General features: G+C 35.2%; 1 protein-coding gene across 1 annotated transcript in view; it reads left to right on the forward strand.

The window, feature by feature from the left end:
- Positions 1 to 20,469, forward strand: part of LMF1 (lipase maturation factor 1) — a 4,369,731-nt gene that overhangs the window by 1,626,001 nt on the left and 2,723,261 nt on the right. Inside the window, exon 5 of the mRNA XM_044089721.1 lies at positions 1,137 to 1,202. Within this exon, the coding sequence (XP_043945656.1) occupies positions 1,137 to 1,202 (66 nt within the window). The remainder of the gene's footprint in view (positions 1 to 1,136; positions 1,203 to 20,469) is intronic.

Below are 20,469 nucleotides of genomic sequence, written 5' to 3' on the forward strand. Positions count from 1 at the left end.
TCTCCTAATCCTTCCTGGCTGTTTAGCCTAATTTCATTGCACATCCCTTGTAATACCTCATCCATGTATATAATGACTGACTGTCTCTGTTCTTTTGGTAATGAAAACAGTTCAGGTTATTTTCATCTATAGTTCTGTCTGTGTCTCACACCATCCTGATTGCCTTTCCTTGTTCTCTTTCTGGCTGTGTAACCTATCTCTCCTTTCAAATCCTCCAAAGCTGAATGTAGCAGCCCAGCTCTGGTCTTACAAGGACTTGATAAAGGGAATTCTCACCTTACCCTTCCCTGACTACTTCAGGCTTTCTCTACTAATAATCCACAAATTCTTCACCATTCATTTTTTTTTCCTGAAGCTGTCGCCGACTGAGTCATTGTCTTCCCCCACCCCCTACGAGGGTATCCTCCACTTCTAATATCTGCTCCCCTTTCTCTAAGCATTTCATAATTCACATATGCAGTTTACTAGTCATTCTTGTTTCTACTTATTTTTAGAAGAAACCTGAAGTGGAGGAGAGCGTGAAGAGTTTTGCTTAAGTCAAGATTGTTCACAGCACTGGCTCCCTTCTTGTTAATTTAGTCATAAAACTGGATCAGGTTATTATTTTAGCATCTGCTGTAAATTCTTTCTGAAATTCAGTAAGCAGCCTTCTCTGTTTTGTTTTGTTTTGTAACCTCAGTAAAACTTGGTATTGTTTTAAATTAATAATTCCATCAAAGCAGAAGGCAAGGATATTTAATATGCATGTTTTTCTTTCAACATAAAGTATATATTTAGGCAGGCAAGAAATTTGCTTTGACATATTCAGGGCATGTAGTCATGGCTTTATGGCATAACAGTTGGACTTTTTCCATAAGAACATAATCACACACAAAGAGCTGACAGTATACATTTGTAGGCTTTGCGTTTCTAGTTCCCTGTTTTGATGTAGGTCATAGCTTATTAAGTCCAGGGTTTGAGTCTCACAAGGGATAATTGCCTAGGCTTACAATGGCTCACAAGGGCAGTTAGCCTAGTACTAAACTATGAACCTATGAACCTATAAATAGGCTAATCTCTCACTAGTGACCTGCCATATACATGTCATGCATTTTTGCTATTATGCCTGTGATATCATCTTCTTTTACTGTTGACAGGGTCTTATTAAAATTCGAGGAGATCGCTGCTGGAGAGACCTGACCTGCATGAACTATCATTATGAGGTAAGGACACCTTGACTATTTTTGATTCATTAGGCCATTGTATGACCTCATTAATATGTTTTTTAATACTTTCCCAAAGCTGTAAAGGATTAATATTAATATTGTTTCTGTTCTATGGCGAGAATAAAATTATCCATTGGTCAGCATGGACATCCCCAAAGAAGAATAATTTTGTAGTGTATTTCAATGCAAAACCAAAATCTAAAGCACTGGAGAGAACTAAACACATATTTAAGTGTATACAGATTCCTTTAATTTGCTTTTCCTCCACAAAGACTTCACCAGAAATAATTCAGTCAACAAATACACAGTATTTAAATCTCAAACATCTTGTAAGAAACTTTCATTAATAATTCAATTAAAAATGCAATTAAATTAAATTGACATCCTTCATTATTTAAAGATACAAGACATCTCATATAAGATACTTAAAAAAAGTAATACATGTTCCATCTCATAACTTTCAACCTTCTGTCTTCTAAAAAACATTTAATATTAATAGTTTCATTCAATCCTGGGAATTCATCAGCCCTAAGGAAAATCTGCCACTTAGTTTCTTTTTTGCCCAAGGCGTTCTTGCAATCACCACTCCTTAATCTTCTTGAACTTGCTCTAACACACAGAACAACTTTTTTTTGTATTTCTCACAAGAGTTTGAGTGCTTATATAAAGCATTGCTACTGCTTTGCTTTTTATGGCATAAAGATGTTCTTTGATCCTTCTATTCAGTGTCCTACAAATCATTCCAGTATAAAATGCATTAGATCCAGATTATTTCCACCGATTAGATTATATCCACTGATATAAACAACTCCCTTAGAAATGCAGGTATACCTGTTATCTGCATATATTATCTTATCTGTATGGGATAGAATAATAAATGGAGCTTCATAAATATGTCTGCAGACTTTGCCTATCCAACATTTAAAAGTACATTTATCTTATAAATGCATGCAGGACTCTTTAAGTACTGTCTCTTTGTAGTAAAGCTTTTAAACTGATGTGTTTTTTTTAATATAAACAAACAAAGGCTTTTCACCAACAGCCTTAAAGATGTCATTACTTCCTTTTAAAATATGCCAGTTACCTGAAGTAATTTTCCAATACTGCCGTTATCAACCAATATGCTAAATTGCAAACATGGGTGGTCTTTTTGTTGTTTTCAACTTCTAAGTCCTTATCAGTCGCTTTAACTAGAATAGGGGCAAATCGAGAATTTATTTTAGAAGAATTTCTTTGGCACTGTATATGAATCTCTCACTTTTATACCCTCTATCAAGAAAAATAGAGGAAATAAATTATGTCTCCTTATAAAAATCTGTGTCTCTGGTGGTTAACCTAGAGGCTCTAGTAAATTATCCTCTAGGTATATATTTCTTAATGAACACAGGATGATTGATGTTAAAATGTATTTATTTATTATTTATTTTACATTTCTTTACTGGGGATGTCCGACTGGGCCAGTGGCCCTTTTTCAGCGAAGGCCCGGAGAGAAACGCGCCATGACAAAAACCCATTGCAAGCAATGCAAGAAATCGATAACAATCAAGAATACATAGTTTTGGTAAATATAGGTAGTAAATAATTTATACATAATAAAAAAAATGAGAGAGTAATATAAAGTGAAAAAAGAAGAAAGCTAACAAATAAACTAGCATGAAATAGCTTGTACCATCATAGAGAAATGACTGATGAATAGATCAATATAATGGTACTGGTGGTAAATATTTATGAGATATTTGTATAGTATATATACAAAAATATGGCTTAATTGTTGCTAGTGTTACTTGTTATAAACAGTGATATCTAAGGCAGTATTAAGGTGAAGTATGACAAAGAAGGAATATGATGAAACAGTAGGAAGCTTGAGATGGGTAGATAAAGATGTGAGCAGTAGTGAGCTTGAGATAGGGAGAAATTAGAATTCCATAAGAGAAGAGATAGTCTGGATGTTATAATTTAGTTAGGGAAGAAATATTTTGGTTGTAAGAACATGGATGGACAGAATGATCAGCCTTAGTATTGTCTGAGGCATGGAATTTCAAGACTCAGATATTTGGTGGGAGAATAGAGAGTTACTGTAACAGTTGTTAGATTTAGATACTTTGAGTAGTAGTTTCTTGGAGGATCTTAGTGACCTGTCATTTGAGTAGGGCTGCACTAAGCTGTTGAGTGCTGGACAGTTGTCTGGATGGTGGAAGATGGAATGAAGGAAAGTTAGTTGGTTGAGGTTTAAGAGATTGGGTAGTTCAGTCCAATTTAGTTTATGAAGAGCTGTGCATTGAAGTGATCTGTAAGGGAGGTTACTAGCAAATCTTGCAATTTTGTTATAACAGGAATCCAATTAGTTTAAATCTGATTTTCTGAGATTAGTGAATATTGGTAAGGCGTATAGAATGGTAACAAGTAGATGAGTTCTAGCTATGGAATGTCTAGTGGCCTTGGTTAGGTATGGCTTGACTCTGTATAGTGAGTCTAGCTTAATGTGGACCTATGTGATAGAGTGAGATGTCTCTCAAATTTTAGGTCGTTGTCGATTGTGACTCGAAGGAGTTTGGTGTGCTGGACACATTCAATTTTAGTTTCATTGGCTGAGTAGATGGTGAAGGGGGGAGAGTTATCAAGAACTTTGCTATTACTGAAGAGCATAATCTTTGTTTTATTTGGATCGAATATGATTTGAGTCTGAGAGGTATTTTTCAGTGTCTTGGAACGATTGTTGGGTTATTTGAATGAGTTCTGGTAGGGTGGGAACTGAACATATGAGGGAGGAGTCATCTGCATATTGAATGATAGTTGCATGCTGGCTGACTGTGCTGCGCCTATTGGTGAATATGGCGAAGACCAATGGACTGAGAATTGAGCCTACTGAGACGGATAATAGGTTGGAGAGTTCATTTTGCCACTTAACTGCCTGATGACGATAAGTTGAGTAGCTGAGAAACCAGAAGAAGACTGGCTGGGTTAGGTTTAAGGAATCTAGCTCCTTCAGTAGCAATACTGTATCAAAAGCCATAGACATATCAAGAAAGATAGACAAGATGAGCTGGTTATTTCTAAGCTGATTGATTGAGTTTGTAGAACAACAAGGACAGTGGTTGTACTGACTTTACGTCGGAATCCATGTTGAGATTTAGATAGATTATTGCTTAGTAGATAGTCAAGTTGACTGTATATACATTTTTCAAGAATCTTGGCTATGGGAGGGAGGAGGGCAATTGGCCTGTAGTTTGAGAACTCAGTAGAGGAGCTAGCTGCCTTTGTGAAGAGGGATGATATAACAGACTTTCCAGATTTTGGGGATGTACTACTCAGCAATGGAACGGTTTATTAGGAGAGATATAAGGTAGGAGATGGGATTTGCTACTAGCTTTAGAAATTCATTGGGGAGTTGGCCATCTGTGAGGTATGAGGGCTTATATCTGGAAAGATGTTTTTTGATGGTATTAGTTTGAATTGGTTTGATTGAAAAGGAATTGAGGTTCTTCCTAATTCATTAGGAATAGATGGGGGGGGGGTCTTGCTGCTGTTTTTTTTTTTTTTTTTTTTTTTATTTTACTAGGAAGAGTATAGAGTTGATAAAATGTGAATTCCAAGGAATTTGTTGTGCTTGGAGCTGGGGTTGTGATCTGTCTAGACTTAAGAACTAGTTTGATGGCTCCCTAAAATTTCTGGGGATTATTTTGGTATTTTTTTTGCATTGTTGTATTGTATAGCTTTTTGTTGTGCTTGGTTTGTTTTTTGGCACAGTTGCATAACTGATGGTTGGTAAGAAGGGAGTCTTGATTTTTGGTCTTGTGGTATAGGTCCCAGGCTCTGTCTCTCTGTTTGTGGAGCTGCTTGATGTCTTTGGTAAGCCATGGTATGTGCTTGGAGTTAGAATGGGTCTTTCTAAGGGGAGCTAGGTTGTTTAGGATATTGAGGAATTTGTCACTGAAATATTGAACAGCTGAGTCAAGGTGAAGATATTTTACAGGGGATCAGTCACGTTGTTGCAGGAGGGATTCAAAGACTTTAGGGGAGAAATGTCTTTTGTTGCAGACAAGTTTGTAAATTATATTTTTAGTAGGGCAGATGTGGTGCCTAAGAAGTTAAGTGGGTAGGTGATCACTTAGACTGTCAGGGAGACAGAGAGAGGGTTTGTTTGTAAGTGTCCAATCTAGCATTGATTCTTTTTTGCTATGTTTGTCAAATCTGGTAGGGGACTGTATCATTTGATGGAAACCATGGAGGTTAATAAAATATGAGGTATTTTATGAGGAGTAGGTGTACTAGACCATGTTGAAATTCCCCTTTATTATTGTTCATCTAAACTGACGATGCAGTCCTTGAAAACCTCAATATTCTTAGAGGTGTTTTAATTAAAAGTCTGAAAAACTTCTGTGTCCCATTTAAAATTAAAACTATTATAGAAGATGAATTAGACTGGAAAGAGTACTGGTGACAGATTAAATTAAATGCTTGTATTGATCCGGGAATGAATGATAGGAAAAAGGGGTACATGATAGAGGAAAGGATTAATGCATTGACTAAATTGATCATGTGATTTCATTGGTGGTGTGTTTAATAGTTTTCGAATGCTTAACAACTTGGTCTGAAGACGTTCTTTGAAAGATTGAACGTGCTTACCAGTTGTTTTTATTGTTATTTTGAGTGTCTGTTAAAGTTTTGTTTCATCTTATTGCATCCAAAGTAAATACACTTTTTCTAAGTCTCATTTAACAGTTTTGGGACTGGGGCTGAATTTTGTTCCTTCACGTCGAGCTAATGTTACTAATACTGTACTTGAACTTAAATCTTATACCAGAAAGCGTAATTTGCAATTTTTGTTAAATTATGTTAACATTTGCAGTGTGTTTTCTAGACTTTGTGTGTAATCCCAGTATATCAATTACTTTAAAAGTTTTTGAAAAGTGTTGTGAAGCTGATATATGTAAATTGTTAGCCAACAAAAATCAATACCGTTTTTACAGTTTAAATGGTGAAAAAAGAGCTGCTTTAAATGTAATTATAAAGAACAAAGAAATTAGAGTAATGAAAGCAGATAGAGAGGGGGCATGTTGTTATGTATGAATCTGATTATAGGGAAACAATAGAAAATATGTTAAACAATGAAGATGAATATACTGAGACTACCTTGATAGATATACACAAAAGCTACAAATGCATACATGCCTTGTATATGATATTTTGATGAACAATGAAATAAATAATGAATTGTATAAATTTATGGAGGTAGAAAATCCCAGGATCGGAGTATTGTTTAGAATTTCGAAAATACATAAGAATGGAACTAGACCTCCCTTTAGACCAATTGTTTCTGCACCAAACAGTTTTACAGAAGGTTTATCCTTGTTTTAGGACACTGTATTATATCTTTTGTTTTGTAATTTATCTTCCCATGTCAGGGAATCCTGGGACTTTTTAGATCAGATTAGAACTTTCAACTAAGGTTATACCTATATAGCCACTAGTGTGTTGATGTAGTTTCCCAATGTACAAGTTAATGACTAAAAAGACTAGTCTTCCCAACAAAAAAGTTACATTATAATGTTCCTTGTTGGAATTATTACTTGAGTACAGTTCTTTTTTATTCAAAGAAAAATATTTTAAAAAGATCAAAGGCATTCCTATGAGGTCTGCTGTAGCCCCCACATTTGCCAGTTTGGTGAGAGAGTGCATTTATGATATAACTACATTCTCTAAAAATGTTATTTTCTTTAAGAGATTTGTGGATGGCCTGTTTTTCATTATTAAAGGTAATTTGAGTGAAGTGAAACAGTTCTTAGGAGAACTAAATAATAGAACAGATTTTTTATATTTTTCCAACTGTTATTTACATTTTAACAGCAATCATTCTGGGTTCATTAAGAAAATGATACCTAGAGGACAATTTATTAGAGCCTCAAGGTTAACCACCAGCGATACAGAGAGATTTTTATAAGAAGATAGAATTTATTTCCTGTCTTTTTCTTGATAGAGGGGTTAAAAGCGAGAGATTAATGTACAGTGTCAGAGATTTCTTCTAAAAGAAATTCTCAATTTGCACCTATTCTAGTTGAAGCTACCGATAAGGACTTGGAACTTAATAACAACAAAAAGACAACCCCTGTTTGTACTCTTGACATGTCGGTTGATAATGGCAGCATTAGAAAATATATTTCCAATAACTGAAAAAGGAAATAATGATGTATTTAAGGCTGTTGGTGAAAAGACAATGTTTATTTATTAAAAAAAAAAAAAAAACAGTTTAAAAACTTTACTACAAAGAGACAGTACTTCGAGAGTCCTGCATGTACTTATAAAGATAAATGTACATTTAAATGCTGGATGGGCAAAGTCTGCAGACATATTTATGCAGATCCTTTTATTGTTCTTCCCCATATAGATAAGATAATATATGCAGATAACAGGTATGCCTGCATTTCTAAGGGAGTTGTTTATATCAGTGTATTCTCTGGATGTAACGGCTTTTTATATTGGATTGACTTGTAGAACTCAAACTCTTGTGAGAAATACAAAAAAAAAATGTTCTGTGTGTTAGAGCAAGTTCAGGAAGATTAAGGGGTGGTGATTGCAAGATCACCTTGGGCAAAAAAAGAAACTAAGTGGCAGATTTTCCTTGGGGCTGATGAATTCCCAGAATTGAATGAAACTATTAACATTAAATGTTTTTTAAGAGACAGAAGGTTGAAAGTTAGGAGATAGAACAACATTTATTAGATTTAAGTATCTAATATGAGATATGTCTTTTATCTTTAAATAATGAATGATTTTAATTTAATTTAATTGCATTTTTAATTGAATTATTAATGAAAGTTTCTTATAGGACATATGAGATTTAAATGTGTTTGTTTACTGAATTATTTTTGATGAAGTCTTTGTGGAAGAAAAGCAAATTAAATGATTTTGTATATGCTCAACTATGTGTCTAGTTCTCTCCAGTGCTTTAGATTTTGGTTTTGGATTTACAGTTTGTTTGGTTGCCAACACCTTTTAGTTTTCCTTGTGTGTGTGTGTGTGTGTGTGTGTGTGTGTGTGTCTTGCTTTATTGAGACTTGAAGTGTTCTGTGTGCTTTCTCATGGGTTGCTGTGGTCGAGTATTCCTCTGTCACTGTTACAGATTTTCTGTACTGTCATTGCTTTCATTAAGATCACACAACTTGAAATAAAGAGAGAACATTAGTCATATATTTCTCTTTACTTTGAGTTTATGCAATTGTGAATTCAGCATAATTAGAGATTAATGTTTGGGAAGTGAAACCCTGCAGGAGGTAGTCCCTTTACAGGACCACTTTTGGGTGCAATTTACAGTGTTCTGAGATCTGCGTGATTGTGTTTTTACTAAGTAGTGTTTTTTAGAAGTTTTAAGTTACGTATTTGCATCTTGAAATTCTGTGATTTGTTTCATTATGTAACCCCATTCAGAATGCTCACTTTATATCTCTATATTTTATGTAGTACCAACTTTGCTATTTTTTAAATGCTTATTTGTGTCATAGTTGTGGAAGTTTACTTTTTAAGCAATGTTGTTATCTTAAAAGACCTACTATTAAAATAATAAAAAGACTGTAGTAGCTGTTTACAGATAGGCTGTGTAAACATGGGACAGACTAGATGCCATGTTGTATGCAAACACTACAAACATTTTATAGGGGGAAAACATGAAAGTAAGTACCCTGTATCTTTTCTCTGTGTTGTTGTTCCCTTTGAAGTTTTTTCATTGGCAGGCCTTGTCCATCTCACTCATCAATCATTGACTAGATTGTGGCTCCAAGGCTTTACGACACCTCTGATGAGGGGATGCAGAGAAAGCTTGATAACTTCCTCATATGAAAATTAAAATCTGTTTGATTCTAGCTTGGAGTCATGATCAAAGAAAGCTGCCACTACTTGCAGAGGAGTGCTTTAAATAAAATTGCAGACCTTCATCTGTATAATATAATGTATACAACTTAAGGAGTTTGAAGTTTAATTGATAAGTCTTTATGCCAATATATGTCATATGCTGATATATGAATTATTGTATTGGTTATTTTAATGAAATTATATAAAGTTGCATTTTATCATATTTAGTAAGCAGACCTAATATTCCAGTAGCACGTCAGACTTGTTTTGCCATTTACCAAAGTTACTCTGCTAATCCCCTATTGTTGCAAAAAATAGTGTTCAGTACTGTAAATTAAATGCAGACCTCTGTTTATGAAAGAATTACTTACTCTTTTAGGTAATGAAAGAAAGATTTGTTTGTGGTCATTCATGTTTGCTGTTACCATTTATTTCCTTATACAAACAAACAGATTCATATGGTCATTGTTTTTGATAGCATGAAACAGCAGCCAGAAATGCAGGCAAAATGCCTAGTTGGCATTATAACAGTGGGCAGTATCCCTTCTGTCCACTCTGCAAGGCCCTGGATTAACTCCACTTTTAACATGGCTCACAAAACTATGGCCAGCAGTACAGAAAATAAAAAGGAAAAAAGCCGGTGGCAGGACAACACAAGGCAGTCAAATGAATGTTGGCATAAACGTTTTCTTGGGTATTAATAATGAAGTGAGAGGGATGGTAGCAGAACCTTTAGTGTGCATCTATACTGTACAAGAGAAGAAAGGGACATCAGAGAACCACACTAGCCAGGTGAGGTAAGCAGTACAGATGCTGAGGAACCCTTCCTTTTTGAGAAGAATCAAAGAATGGGCAACTTATTTCAATAACACTAGCAGAATGAAGGTGTGAAGAATTATTCCTTAAGCACTTTTCATGAAATGGATACAGAATATATAGAATAAGATGGCATGGCTGAGGCATGACTGCCTTGTGTGAAATAAGCACAAGACATTCTGTAGAATACAGATGAGCTCACAGGAAATGTGTGCTCTGGCAAGAGAAGTCTGAACAGCTGTACAGGACACACATCTGAATGTGTCAAAAGATTTATGTCCTGTCATTGCTAGCACTCCAGTATATTGCTTTACAATTACTTTTGCATCTTTTGGTCTGTACTCTGTACCCACTTGATCCATATTTGTACTTACTATATTTTAAAGGTATCTGTTTCTTATAGAGTTGGTAAAATATTCCATCTTATAACATTGAAAATAATTCTCTGTGGTCTTTTGGTTTTCTGGGTTTCTCCAGATTTTGTTCTAAATGTTCTTGTTATTTCGGAATAATTCTCAGTTCATTACTCAGTTTCTGTTTGTGGCTTACTTTGTAGTTAACCTCAGCTCTTGTCTAGTAGTATGTGTGACCCTCTCCATATTTCTTATCAGAACCAGGCAGATATTGTCCTGTGTGGATCCCATTAACCTGGCTAAAGGAGGGATTTGGAACTAATGTATATCACATCATGTTGCTGGATCTGGAAGTAGCTCCACAGAAAGAGTCCCCATCTTAAAGAGTTACAGCATGTATAGTGATTGCACAGTTCATGAAATTAGTGAACATGTATACATAGCTTGGAATGGGTTTGGGAAGTTTGTATGTATGGAGACCTCCATTTGCACAACATACTTCCCTGGCTTCCTCACCAGGAAATAATAATTCTGATTGAATGTTCTCATTTTTTCCATATAAACCCTTCTGTGATCCAAGTCTGTGTCCAAACCTGGGTAACAAGTGTCACAGACAGAAATCCAACCCCTGCACCAGTGGAATGCATTAGTGTAGTCCATTAAGCTGACCTGTTGAACCTCTTTTTGTGAATTTATGTTGTAATTTGGCTATAGGAAGCTGTATTTACAGTGCATTAATAGAAAATTACATAAATAAGCAAGTGATTCAGTACCCTGAAAGATGAGAAAATAAAAGTATATTACACATGTAAGGCATTTTTTAAATTTTATTTTAATTCAGAAATATTTCTGGGATCAGTCTGTCCTCCTACTGATATTCTGTTACATTTATGAAGTAAAATCACTTTATTTGTGCAGTACACTTTCCTGTTTCATTGTGCTGAGTTGTTTACTTGCTTTGTGGATTTGTCTTGTTTGGTACTTGATTTGTGGGGTTATCTGAGCACTTTTGGGCAAAATACACAAATAAAATTCTGCAGTTACTGTCTTACATGCCACCAAAACATAACTGTGTTTCAGATGTATCTGCCATTAGTAAACAAAAATGCAGAAGATACCTTGAATGAGACATCCTTATAAATCTTGTATTGTTTCTTTCACAGCCATTTGTGCTCTTCATAGAATAAATGTTAAGCATTAACGTGGATCCCGCTGCCTTTAGATTTCAAAATATGTGATCATTCATGCTAATAAATATACCAACAAGGCTTATATTCACCCATCTTAATGTTGAAAACTATAGTTTTGTTTATATCAAGATTAATGTCTTTGGCAGCTATGACTGGATTCCTGATTATGCATTAGTGGTACTAAGCTGTTTCCTATTTTGTGCTGAATTTAACATAGATTGTATATATATTCATTTATAGAGAATGAATGATTGCTGCCAAGTTTACTAGCAAAAGGTAATCTCACTAGCCTCTTGCCATAGTTGCAGAGTTCCTGTCAGTACCACATAAAGCAATTGTTACAAAATAAGTCAAATTTGGATTTAACAGTGCAACAAAGCCCTGAATGACTCCAGCATAAGCCTCTACCTGTAATAAAACTCTTCCAGAGTTTTAAATGCTAACAGTTTTGTTATTGTTTCTATAAGTCTGTGTCCCACAGGTGTTTTGAATGGCTAGCTAAGAAGGTTTGAGCACATGGCTGGTTTGGTGTTCTGAATAGTTAATACCTTGTGGAGCACAGGATTCATCCATATACAGTTTCTGATTGATTAGCCTCTGCTAAATATTCCAAATAGAATTATTAGACAGATTTTGAACTGAGATAATATTGTAATTTTCTACTTTGATCTCTAGGAGATGACATATGTAATTTTTTACACTTTGTAAATTAAAGTTTGCTTTTTTATTGTTACTAGATAGTGGAATACTATTAACTCACTGTTATGAATATATTTGTGTTGACTTGTTTTTTTCATTGAGTGACATTAATGTATACACATTTTGTATTTCACACCAACCATTTTGGTCACCATATGTGTAACTGATTGAAGGTGTATTTTCAGAAATGGGTTGTCAAGAGGACAAGAACCAATCTTGCTAGATGGCATCTGAACTTTATGATGACTGACTGCATGCACCAGCTTATTCTGTCATGCAGGCTTTTCCAGTGGTGTAAGCTTGTGAAAACATATGGCATAATAAAGAAAATGTATTTAATGATATGCTATATAAATGTCATGGGCTTTTATTTCCTTTGAATTCAACCCCCATCCTTGCTTACTCAACAGATTAATTGTATAACAATGACAATAAAGTTAGTTTTTGTCCATCAATATAATAATGAGTGATTCTGTCAGAGGAGCATCATACTGGTGTTGGTAATCCTTTGTCTAAAATTTTTTTATACTTTCATATTAGACCTTTCAAAAATTCTGTTAATATGTGACAACCATTCACAAAATTGCAAGTATAATATTTTTGCTACTCATAGAGCGGACAGGGTATTCACAGAATACCAGTTACCATGCCAGCCCTGAATGGGATTATTTATTCTGTTATGTGCAGACATATAGCCAATTTCTTACAACCATTTAATTTTAATGCTGTCTTTTTTCAGTTGGTGTAAGAGGATGTTATGGGTAATTTTATAAAATGAAGAGCGTATAAGGTTGAATATCATTTAAGAAACGTAGAGGGGCATGCTTTAAAACAGTTGTCATTTGGTTTTAGTGTTGTTATTAAGTCATTAAACAAGGAAAGAAATGTAGTGGTGATGCCTCGTGGTTGCTATAAGGATGTGTTTGACCTTACTGAGCAGTGTTATCACCATTTCGCTTTTTCTTTTCTTGTGACTTCAGTACAAAGTTAGCTTATACCATTATTGAAGAGGGGGAACTGAAACTGGCTTTTAGAGGGAAGGATCTTTTCTGTTCTACAACCTGCCATAATTCATTAGAATCAATTTTTTCCTTTGAAGGAAACTGGATGATTTCTAAAATGTGTGGAATATATTTAAATTATTTTTTCAATGATTTGTTCAGTGTCTTGCTTCATGTTTGACAGATGCTGGTTTACTAATCTACAAACTCCAGCACCTTCGTCAGTAGGAGGACTTGCTTCTGTTACAAACACATGTACAGTATGTTACATAGGTCTACAAGTGATTGCATACTTTTGAGTCTTATTAGACTTTCTGTAATATACCAAGTAATTAATTGCTGTTTGCAGAAATGATTTGTGCATATTTGGACAACAGTATTTCACGCAAAAGAGTGGGACAGATATGGGAGCACAGTTTATTCTAGATTACTCCAACTCATTATGGGTATGCGTTGGCAGGAGTATCTATTATTAAACTTTATTTTTCAGGTTCACGTAAAGCTGTATTTTGATTATATCGTTGACTTGTTTTTTCATAGATTGACATTAATATATTGGTGTATGTTATTTCATCTAAAACTCAACTTATTGAAAGTCAACTTATCTAAACTCATTTAATGTAAACCAACAAAAAAAAAAAAGCAGAAAAAATATTTTTTGCAAGTACTCCTCATTTATGGGGGTCTGCTCCCCAAATCCACCCAACTAATCTATCACAACTCCATGATCACACTGTAGTGGAAGAAAGAAAAAGGAAGTTACCACCAGCGCTCACTTTCTAGCACACTGTAATAAAACTAACTGTAATATTCTCTGAAATATATTAAAAAAATCTCATGCCAATGATCAAAAAAATCATAAACGTTTCTTATCAAAGTTATAACAGGTAAAATGTACTGAAGAATATCATTAGATCAAATGTAATTTTTAATGACTTATGATTAGATAAGGTAATAGATGACTTGAATGCTACCCATATATATATATATATATATATATATATATATATATATATATATATATATGTGTGTGTGTGATATATATAAATATATTACTTGGAAAGAGTGAAAGGCCTATCACTGTATTCTGTCTCCTACAGGTTGCTAAGGGGTGACTTGTGCCTGGCTTACAGGGCAGTCTCTGACCCAGCCCTGATGCAAATGCTACATATTCATAAATCAAACTGCACAAGGGTCACTCACCCCTGGGATCTTAACCTAGTGTCTGACATGAACAGGTCACACTGGAGAGATAAATATAGCTCCCAGAGACAGCTACTTCTCTGGAACAATCTTCTGATTCATGTGAAAAAGAGCCCCTCCCTGACACTCTTCAAAACGCAACCTAGCTCAATGGATGGGTGACTACATCTTCATTATTGGAGTGGCGCCCATGTTCCTTCTGGAGAGAGGAAGTCATTATTAACTACCGTAGACCCTTACCTGTGGGAATTTCACTCTTCTAACCACTGACAACTGGGACAACTTGGGATAAATATGGCTAGGTTTGTAAGGGCTCTAGGGCTGTTAGCCTTTTAACCTTCTATGATTGTATGAACCAGTATATATATATATATATATATATATATATATATATATATATATATATATAAATAAATATTTATTGGTATGTAAGGTTATCGTGTTTACCTTGATTGCAAAGTTTGTAAGGTAGAGATTATTGAGGACTATTTGTTTGTGTCTTTCGTCTTTTCGCAGTTAGGGGTTGCCACAGCGGAACTCTGGTCCGCTAATGATTGGTAGTTCATTTTTACGTGCCGAGTTTCCAGCCCTGACGCACAACCTTCAACAAAGATACGCCCATTCACGCATGTCTCCATGCAGAAGACGCTCTTGCTGAGAATCGAACCGGACAGCGTCTTACTGTGAGGTGACAATGCTACCGCAGCACCACCACCGTGGGTCCAGAGATTATTGAGGACTATGTTATGTAGAAAACCAACTGTAGACCATACTATTTTATTAGAATATCCTAAGCATTTAATTACCTCCTTTTTTAGGTGAATGCATAAGAGCATTAGATTCCAACAGCTTCACTTTGACAAAGTGCAAAATATCTTTAAAAATGTCATTCTTTTTTCCTTGTACACTATAATACAAGAAAAATGTACACTTTATATGATGGAATCTACCCCTAAAATGAGTGAGTACTGCAAACAGAGGTCTGGAACACAAAGATCGCTAGGACAGAGACTTTTCACAGTGGATACATTAAAAGCTATTTGCTTTGTTACCAGGTAAGGTCCTTACTTTAACAATATTGTTGTATTAAGTATTGGAATGTGCTTTTAAGCAGTATCATTTTGTAAAATGAAAATTTTCAGGTACATAAGATAGACTTTCAGAATTTCCAAATTTGCATGATACACTTGTTTATGCAGTCATTGTAACTCCTGATACCAGTGTTTCATCTGAAGATGTTGCAAGGGTTTGTCAGGGCCGTGTGTTGCTAAAGAGATAGATATGTTTAGGATCTTATTCGTAGACTGAAAAAAACCCAAAAACACATTGTCAGACAAGTCAGGTTGTCTATTGACTGAAATGTCCCCAAGCTAAATATTATTTGAAAAGATAACATGAACTGTAAGAGTTTGAATGCTAGAACATCTTAAATACATATGATGTGACATAATGACATACTTTGGCTACCAGTTCAGTAGCTGAGCATTTTAGTCAGAAACATGGTGGAGATGGATGACATTTAAAGTTTATCATAGTGTTCAAGGAAAAATGTATGTTTTGCACTTTGCCAAAGGGAAGCTAGATATATTTTTAGGCTGCCTAACATTAGATTGAAGCATCTTACACTGATCTACATGCCATTATGTAGCGAACATCAGACATCCATATCAGTGTCAGTCGCTGCAATCCCAAAAAGCAGGAAATCATGAAAACAAAGTGAGCTACATAAAGGTGTACTGTACAGCATGAGCAGCTCTAAGGACAAAATAGTGCAGTAGGACTCTGCCAGGTGCTGTCTGGCACAGCGGATGTCCTTCCATATCACTGTTAAAATATTCTTCAATAAAAGGATCCCCTGCCAAGGGTAGCCCAACATCTGGCCAGTATACCAATGCCTTAGGGTTTTATAGATGTTGTACATACATACATACAAATATTTCAAGCACAGGTATTAATGCCCTCCTAGCTTGCCAATGTACCAAAATACTTCCCATAATAAGTTTCCAGGCTGTTCTTAAAAATATCTAAACTAATACTTGCTTTTATGTAATTTGGTAGTCTGCTCCATGCATCAGCTACTCTGTCAGAGAAGCAATTAGTACACTTCTCATTCCTATAGAATCTTCTACATAGATTATCTGATGATTCTCTAGTACTTTGTGTTAACCCCAAACATTCCCAGAGGTAGATGTCACTAAATTCCCTATATACCTGAATAAGATCTTCTCTTAGATATCTGTAAGAAAGACTGTACAAGATATTTTAGCCTTTCATAATAAGTTTAATTTTCACATCTATGCATACCTTTGGTATATTTCCGTTGTACTCTTTCCAGTTTACTCATGCTTTTTTCTTATAGGGTTTCCATATTGATATTCCATACTCAAGTTTGGGTCTAATGTAACTAACAAACAACGACTTCATTATTTTTGATTTCCTAGACTTTATAAATCTTTTTATACAAACTTTAGTTCTATAACTATCGTTAACAAGTTGGTTGATATGATTAGAAAAAACTCATAGCTGAATATATCCATACACCCAGGTCCTTAGATGAGTCTACAGTTTCAATCACTGTGTGCTGTATTAAATATTCACCTTTCAATTTATGCCTACCAAATCTCATATGCTTAGTTTTTGATGTGTTTATCAGCATATTACTCTCCTGTGCCCAAATGATCAGTTTAGTCAAGTTATTTTGCAGACATGCCTTACCTATAACATGTAATCAGTTTACCCAATTTCAGGTCATCTGCATATAGACTGTAGAACATCTCAGATGAAAATGTTAGGTCTGAAAGATACAATCTAAACAAGTAAGGGCCCAGGACAGAGCCCTGTGGGACACCCTGACTGGAACCAAGGATTTCGTCTGTCTAGTTGCTGCATGATACTTGCCAAGTCCTGTTTGTAAGCCATGCAACTATCCATCTTATTAAGAGTACATCAATACCTAGTTGTACTAATTTATTGATCAGTGTTATTGTATGAGTCTGTCAAATGCTAAAGTTAAATCTATATGAATTACATCACAGCACAATTTTTCATTCATAGCTTTTATTATATTGCTATAGAACATCAAGTTACAGGTGGTAATAGATCTGTTTTTAACATATGCATGCTGATATATGGTTTCAAGTCCCAACCTATCCATTTCTGACAATAACTTATCCAATATTACCTTCTCCATTATTTTTCCACAACATGAAAGTAGACTTAAGGGTCTATATGACTCTGGGTTTGTCCTACTCCCCTTTCCTTTAAAAACAGGTTTAATAAGTGCATGCCTCCAATCTTGAGGAATCTCCCCATATTTATATGACCTAGTGAATAATAGATATAATGGTGCTATAAATTCTTGCTGAAGAATTCTCAGGTCATTGTTACTGATTCCGTCTCCTCCCTGTGCTTTGTTTCAATCCAGTTTGCGCAGTTATTTTTCAATATATAATCTAATTTGATACCATTATCTGGGATTGCCTGGATGTCACTAGAACATCACATGTATGCTCCTAGCTCACAGTGTAGGGTATAAAGGTGCCATACAGATGTACACACCTCAGAACTTCTTTGCTGCCAGTCTGAACCCCATCCTTGATTGTCAGTCTGATCGCTCCTTCTTTTGTGCTGGTTACCAAGCCATTATCAGATTAGTGCCCCACTGGGTTTTCTTCTTATCTTTTTTTTATTATCTTTTGTTTTGTGAGTTTACATGTTCAAAAAGGGAAAATTTTAGTTGGAGACAGATTCCTGGTAAGGACCCCCACGAGCAGTGTCTCTTTTGCTTGGGTGCTTCTCACAACCATACTAAGTGCTCAGTTAGTGAAGCGTTTGTCCCTAAGACCCTTCATAGTTGTCTCTCTTCCTTGTCTATCTGCCTGTGCAACCAACTTCTTAACTTGCTGGTGCAGGGTGCTGTGGCATCATCCCATCCTAGAGGTCAGCAATCTGCCAAGAAGAAGACCAAAAAAGTTAGGTTGGATGCGGCTGCTGTACTGCCTCCCTAAATGTCTCTGTCGAGGCTGTTGAGAGCCCAGTTGATTGTATGGTTGTTCCATTGTATTCCTATGCTGCGACTGTGTCAGAGGCTGGATGGATTCATCTTCTCACACATCCTTGGAGGCAGACATCTGTTGTGGATGTTGAGGGGGAACCTTGGCTGATCATATCTGAGTGATTGAGGGGTGTTCTGCAGATTCTTGTTCGGGAAATTTCCACTACATGGACTGAGTGTCAACAGGGATCCGAACCTCCTAAGGTCTTTAGATCTGACATCCCTCTAAAAAAGAAGCACAGAACTAAACACATCTCCCCTGCTCCCAAAGATCCCAAGCGTGTGACAAAGGTGGATATTGCCAGCAGAGCTATCTGGAATTTTGTAAGTAATTATGTCATTTGTGAATATCAACATGATTTATATAAGATGCTTGTGTTACAAATGTATTAGAACTATATGTCATGTGTATATCAAACTGCTGGTACAGAAGTATGTATTGGAAAGGTTTCTGCAAAGTGCTGTTTGAAATGTAACCACAGTGTGCCCTACTGGAATAGATCAGAAATGTACTTGCACTATTGTAACTGTTTAAATGTATATTTTTTAACAGTGGAAACTGGAATACAGAAGGTTAACTTCAGAAAAATAATTAAAATTAAATTATTTTATGGCTACGCTATAAAAGATGGTATCTTTCAGTTTTCATTGCAGCTACAGACACAGAGTCTGTGCTGAGAAGCTTTCTGTATTGTCTTCAGAGTAAACTAATTACTACCTCTGAAAGTATGAAAGAATGCAATTGTTTATGACTTCCAGCATGTGCCAGTGATATGAGGTCTCTGTATTTTCACAGGTAGATGCTAAATGTTGCCAGATTCCAGCAGTGAGGGTTTCACTTGAGATAGTGTCAGATGACAAGACATGATCCCAGCAGTAATATTTGAGATATTAATTTGAGAACTCTCTGAGAGAGAGAGAGAGAGAGAGAGTACATTCTGTTTTCTATCTTGGACCTGAAAACAACAGGAATCATTCACCACACATCTGCCTTGCTCTAATGAAGTAATAGTATAATTCTCTTAGAGTCAGGAATATAGCAAAGCTTAGTTTAGATATATTTTTTATTTGAGACTGTCTGCAATGTTGCTTTAAATATTTCCTGTGATTTTGAACTCTGATGTCACAGTGATTATATACTGAGTATTTTCTTGTTCTTTTATTATTTATTATTAAATATATTTAAACCTTTCATTGTGGCTGATCTGTTTAATGATAAGTTTTGAGAGTACTTGCGTATTTATTTGGTGACACTTTGTGGGCCAATCCTAATAGCCTTGCTCTTGGTCAAACTTCCATTTGTATTATTTCATTCCCACCACTAGAGCTCTTTGTTCCATATGACTTTCTTTTAATGACCTTTTGTTCGACTGCCATAATTGACTTTTCTTCTAAATGACTATAAACTCTGTTAGCATCAATTTCCGTGTATAGTTTATATGTCGTTGAAAGGCAAGTTATTGGTCTACAATTTTTAGGGTAGCTTGCAGGTTCACTCTTAAGTAGGAGCATTGTTTTTCCTGTGATTAGCCAAGTTGGTGTCTGTTCAGGGTATGCATATAAACAGTCCTTACTCATGGCTAAATCTTTGTGCAAAGATGTTAATATTTTTTTAACCAAAAGTTAAGTACTGCATCTGGGCCTAGGGTTTTCGAATCATAGGATTTTCTTTACTTTGTTTCAATCTCTCTGGCTGTTACTTCATCCCATTTCATATCCTGTACCTTTAAACTTCTTATTCTTTCTTTTACTTCTTCTATCCATTTAGCATCTTTATGTTCCACAGGATCTTCATAGATACTTCTCCAAAATGTATCTATTACTTCTTTTTTTGGTGGTCTTTCAATTCCTTTTACCTTTTTCCCAATTCTCTATAAAACTTTTTTGGGTCATCAATAAATTGCTTATTTTGTACTTTTCCTTTTTAGTTACTTTTCCTTTTTAGTTATCTGCGATAGTGCATGATAGATCCTGGTCTGTTCTAATACTGTGCATTGCTTTTATCAAGTCTATCTTTCTAAGCATTTTTGTTGATCAATTCCCTCTTCTATATTCTTCTGACAGTGACACTTCTTGTCTTAATTGCTTTATAGTTTTCTCTGT

This window comes from Protopterus annectens, chromosome 12.part0 (assembly GCF_019279795.1).
Source record: "Protopterus annectens isolate FY-2018-M chromosome 12.part0, PAN1.0, whole genome shotgun sequence".
Taxonomy (NCBI): Eukaryota; Metazoa; Chordata; order Ceratodontiformes; family Protopteridae; genus Protopterus; species Protopterus annectens.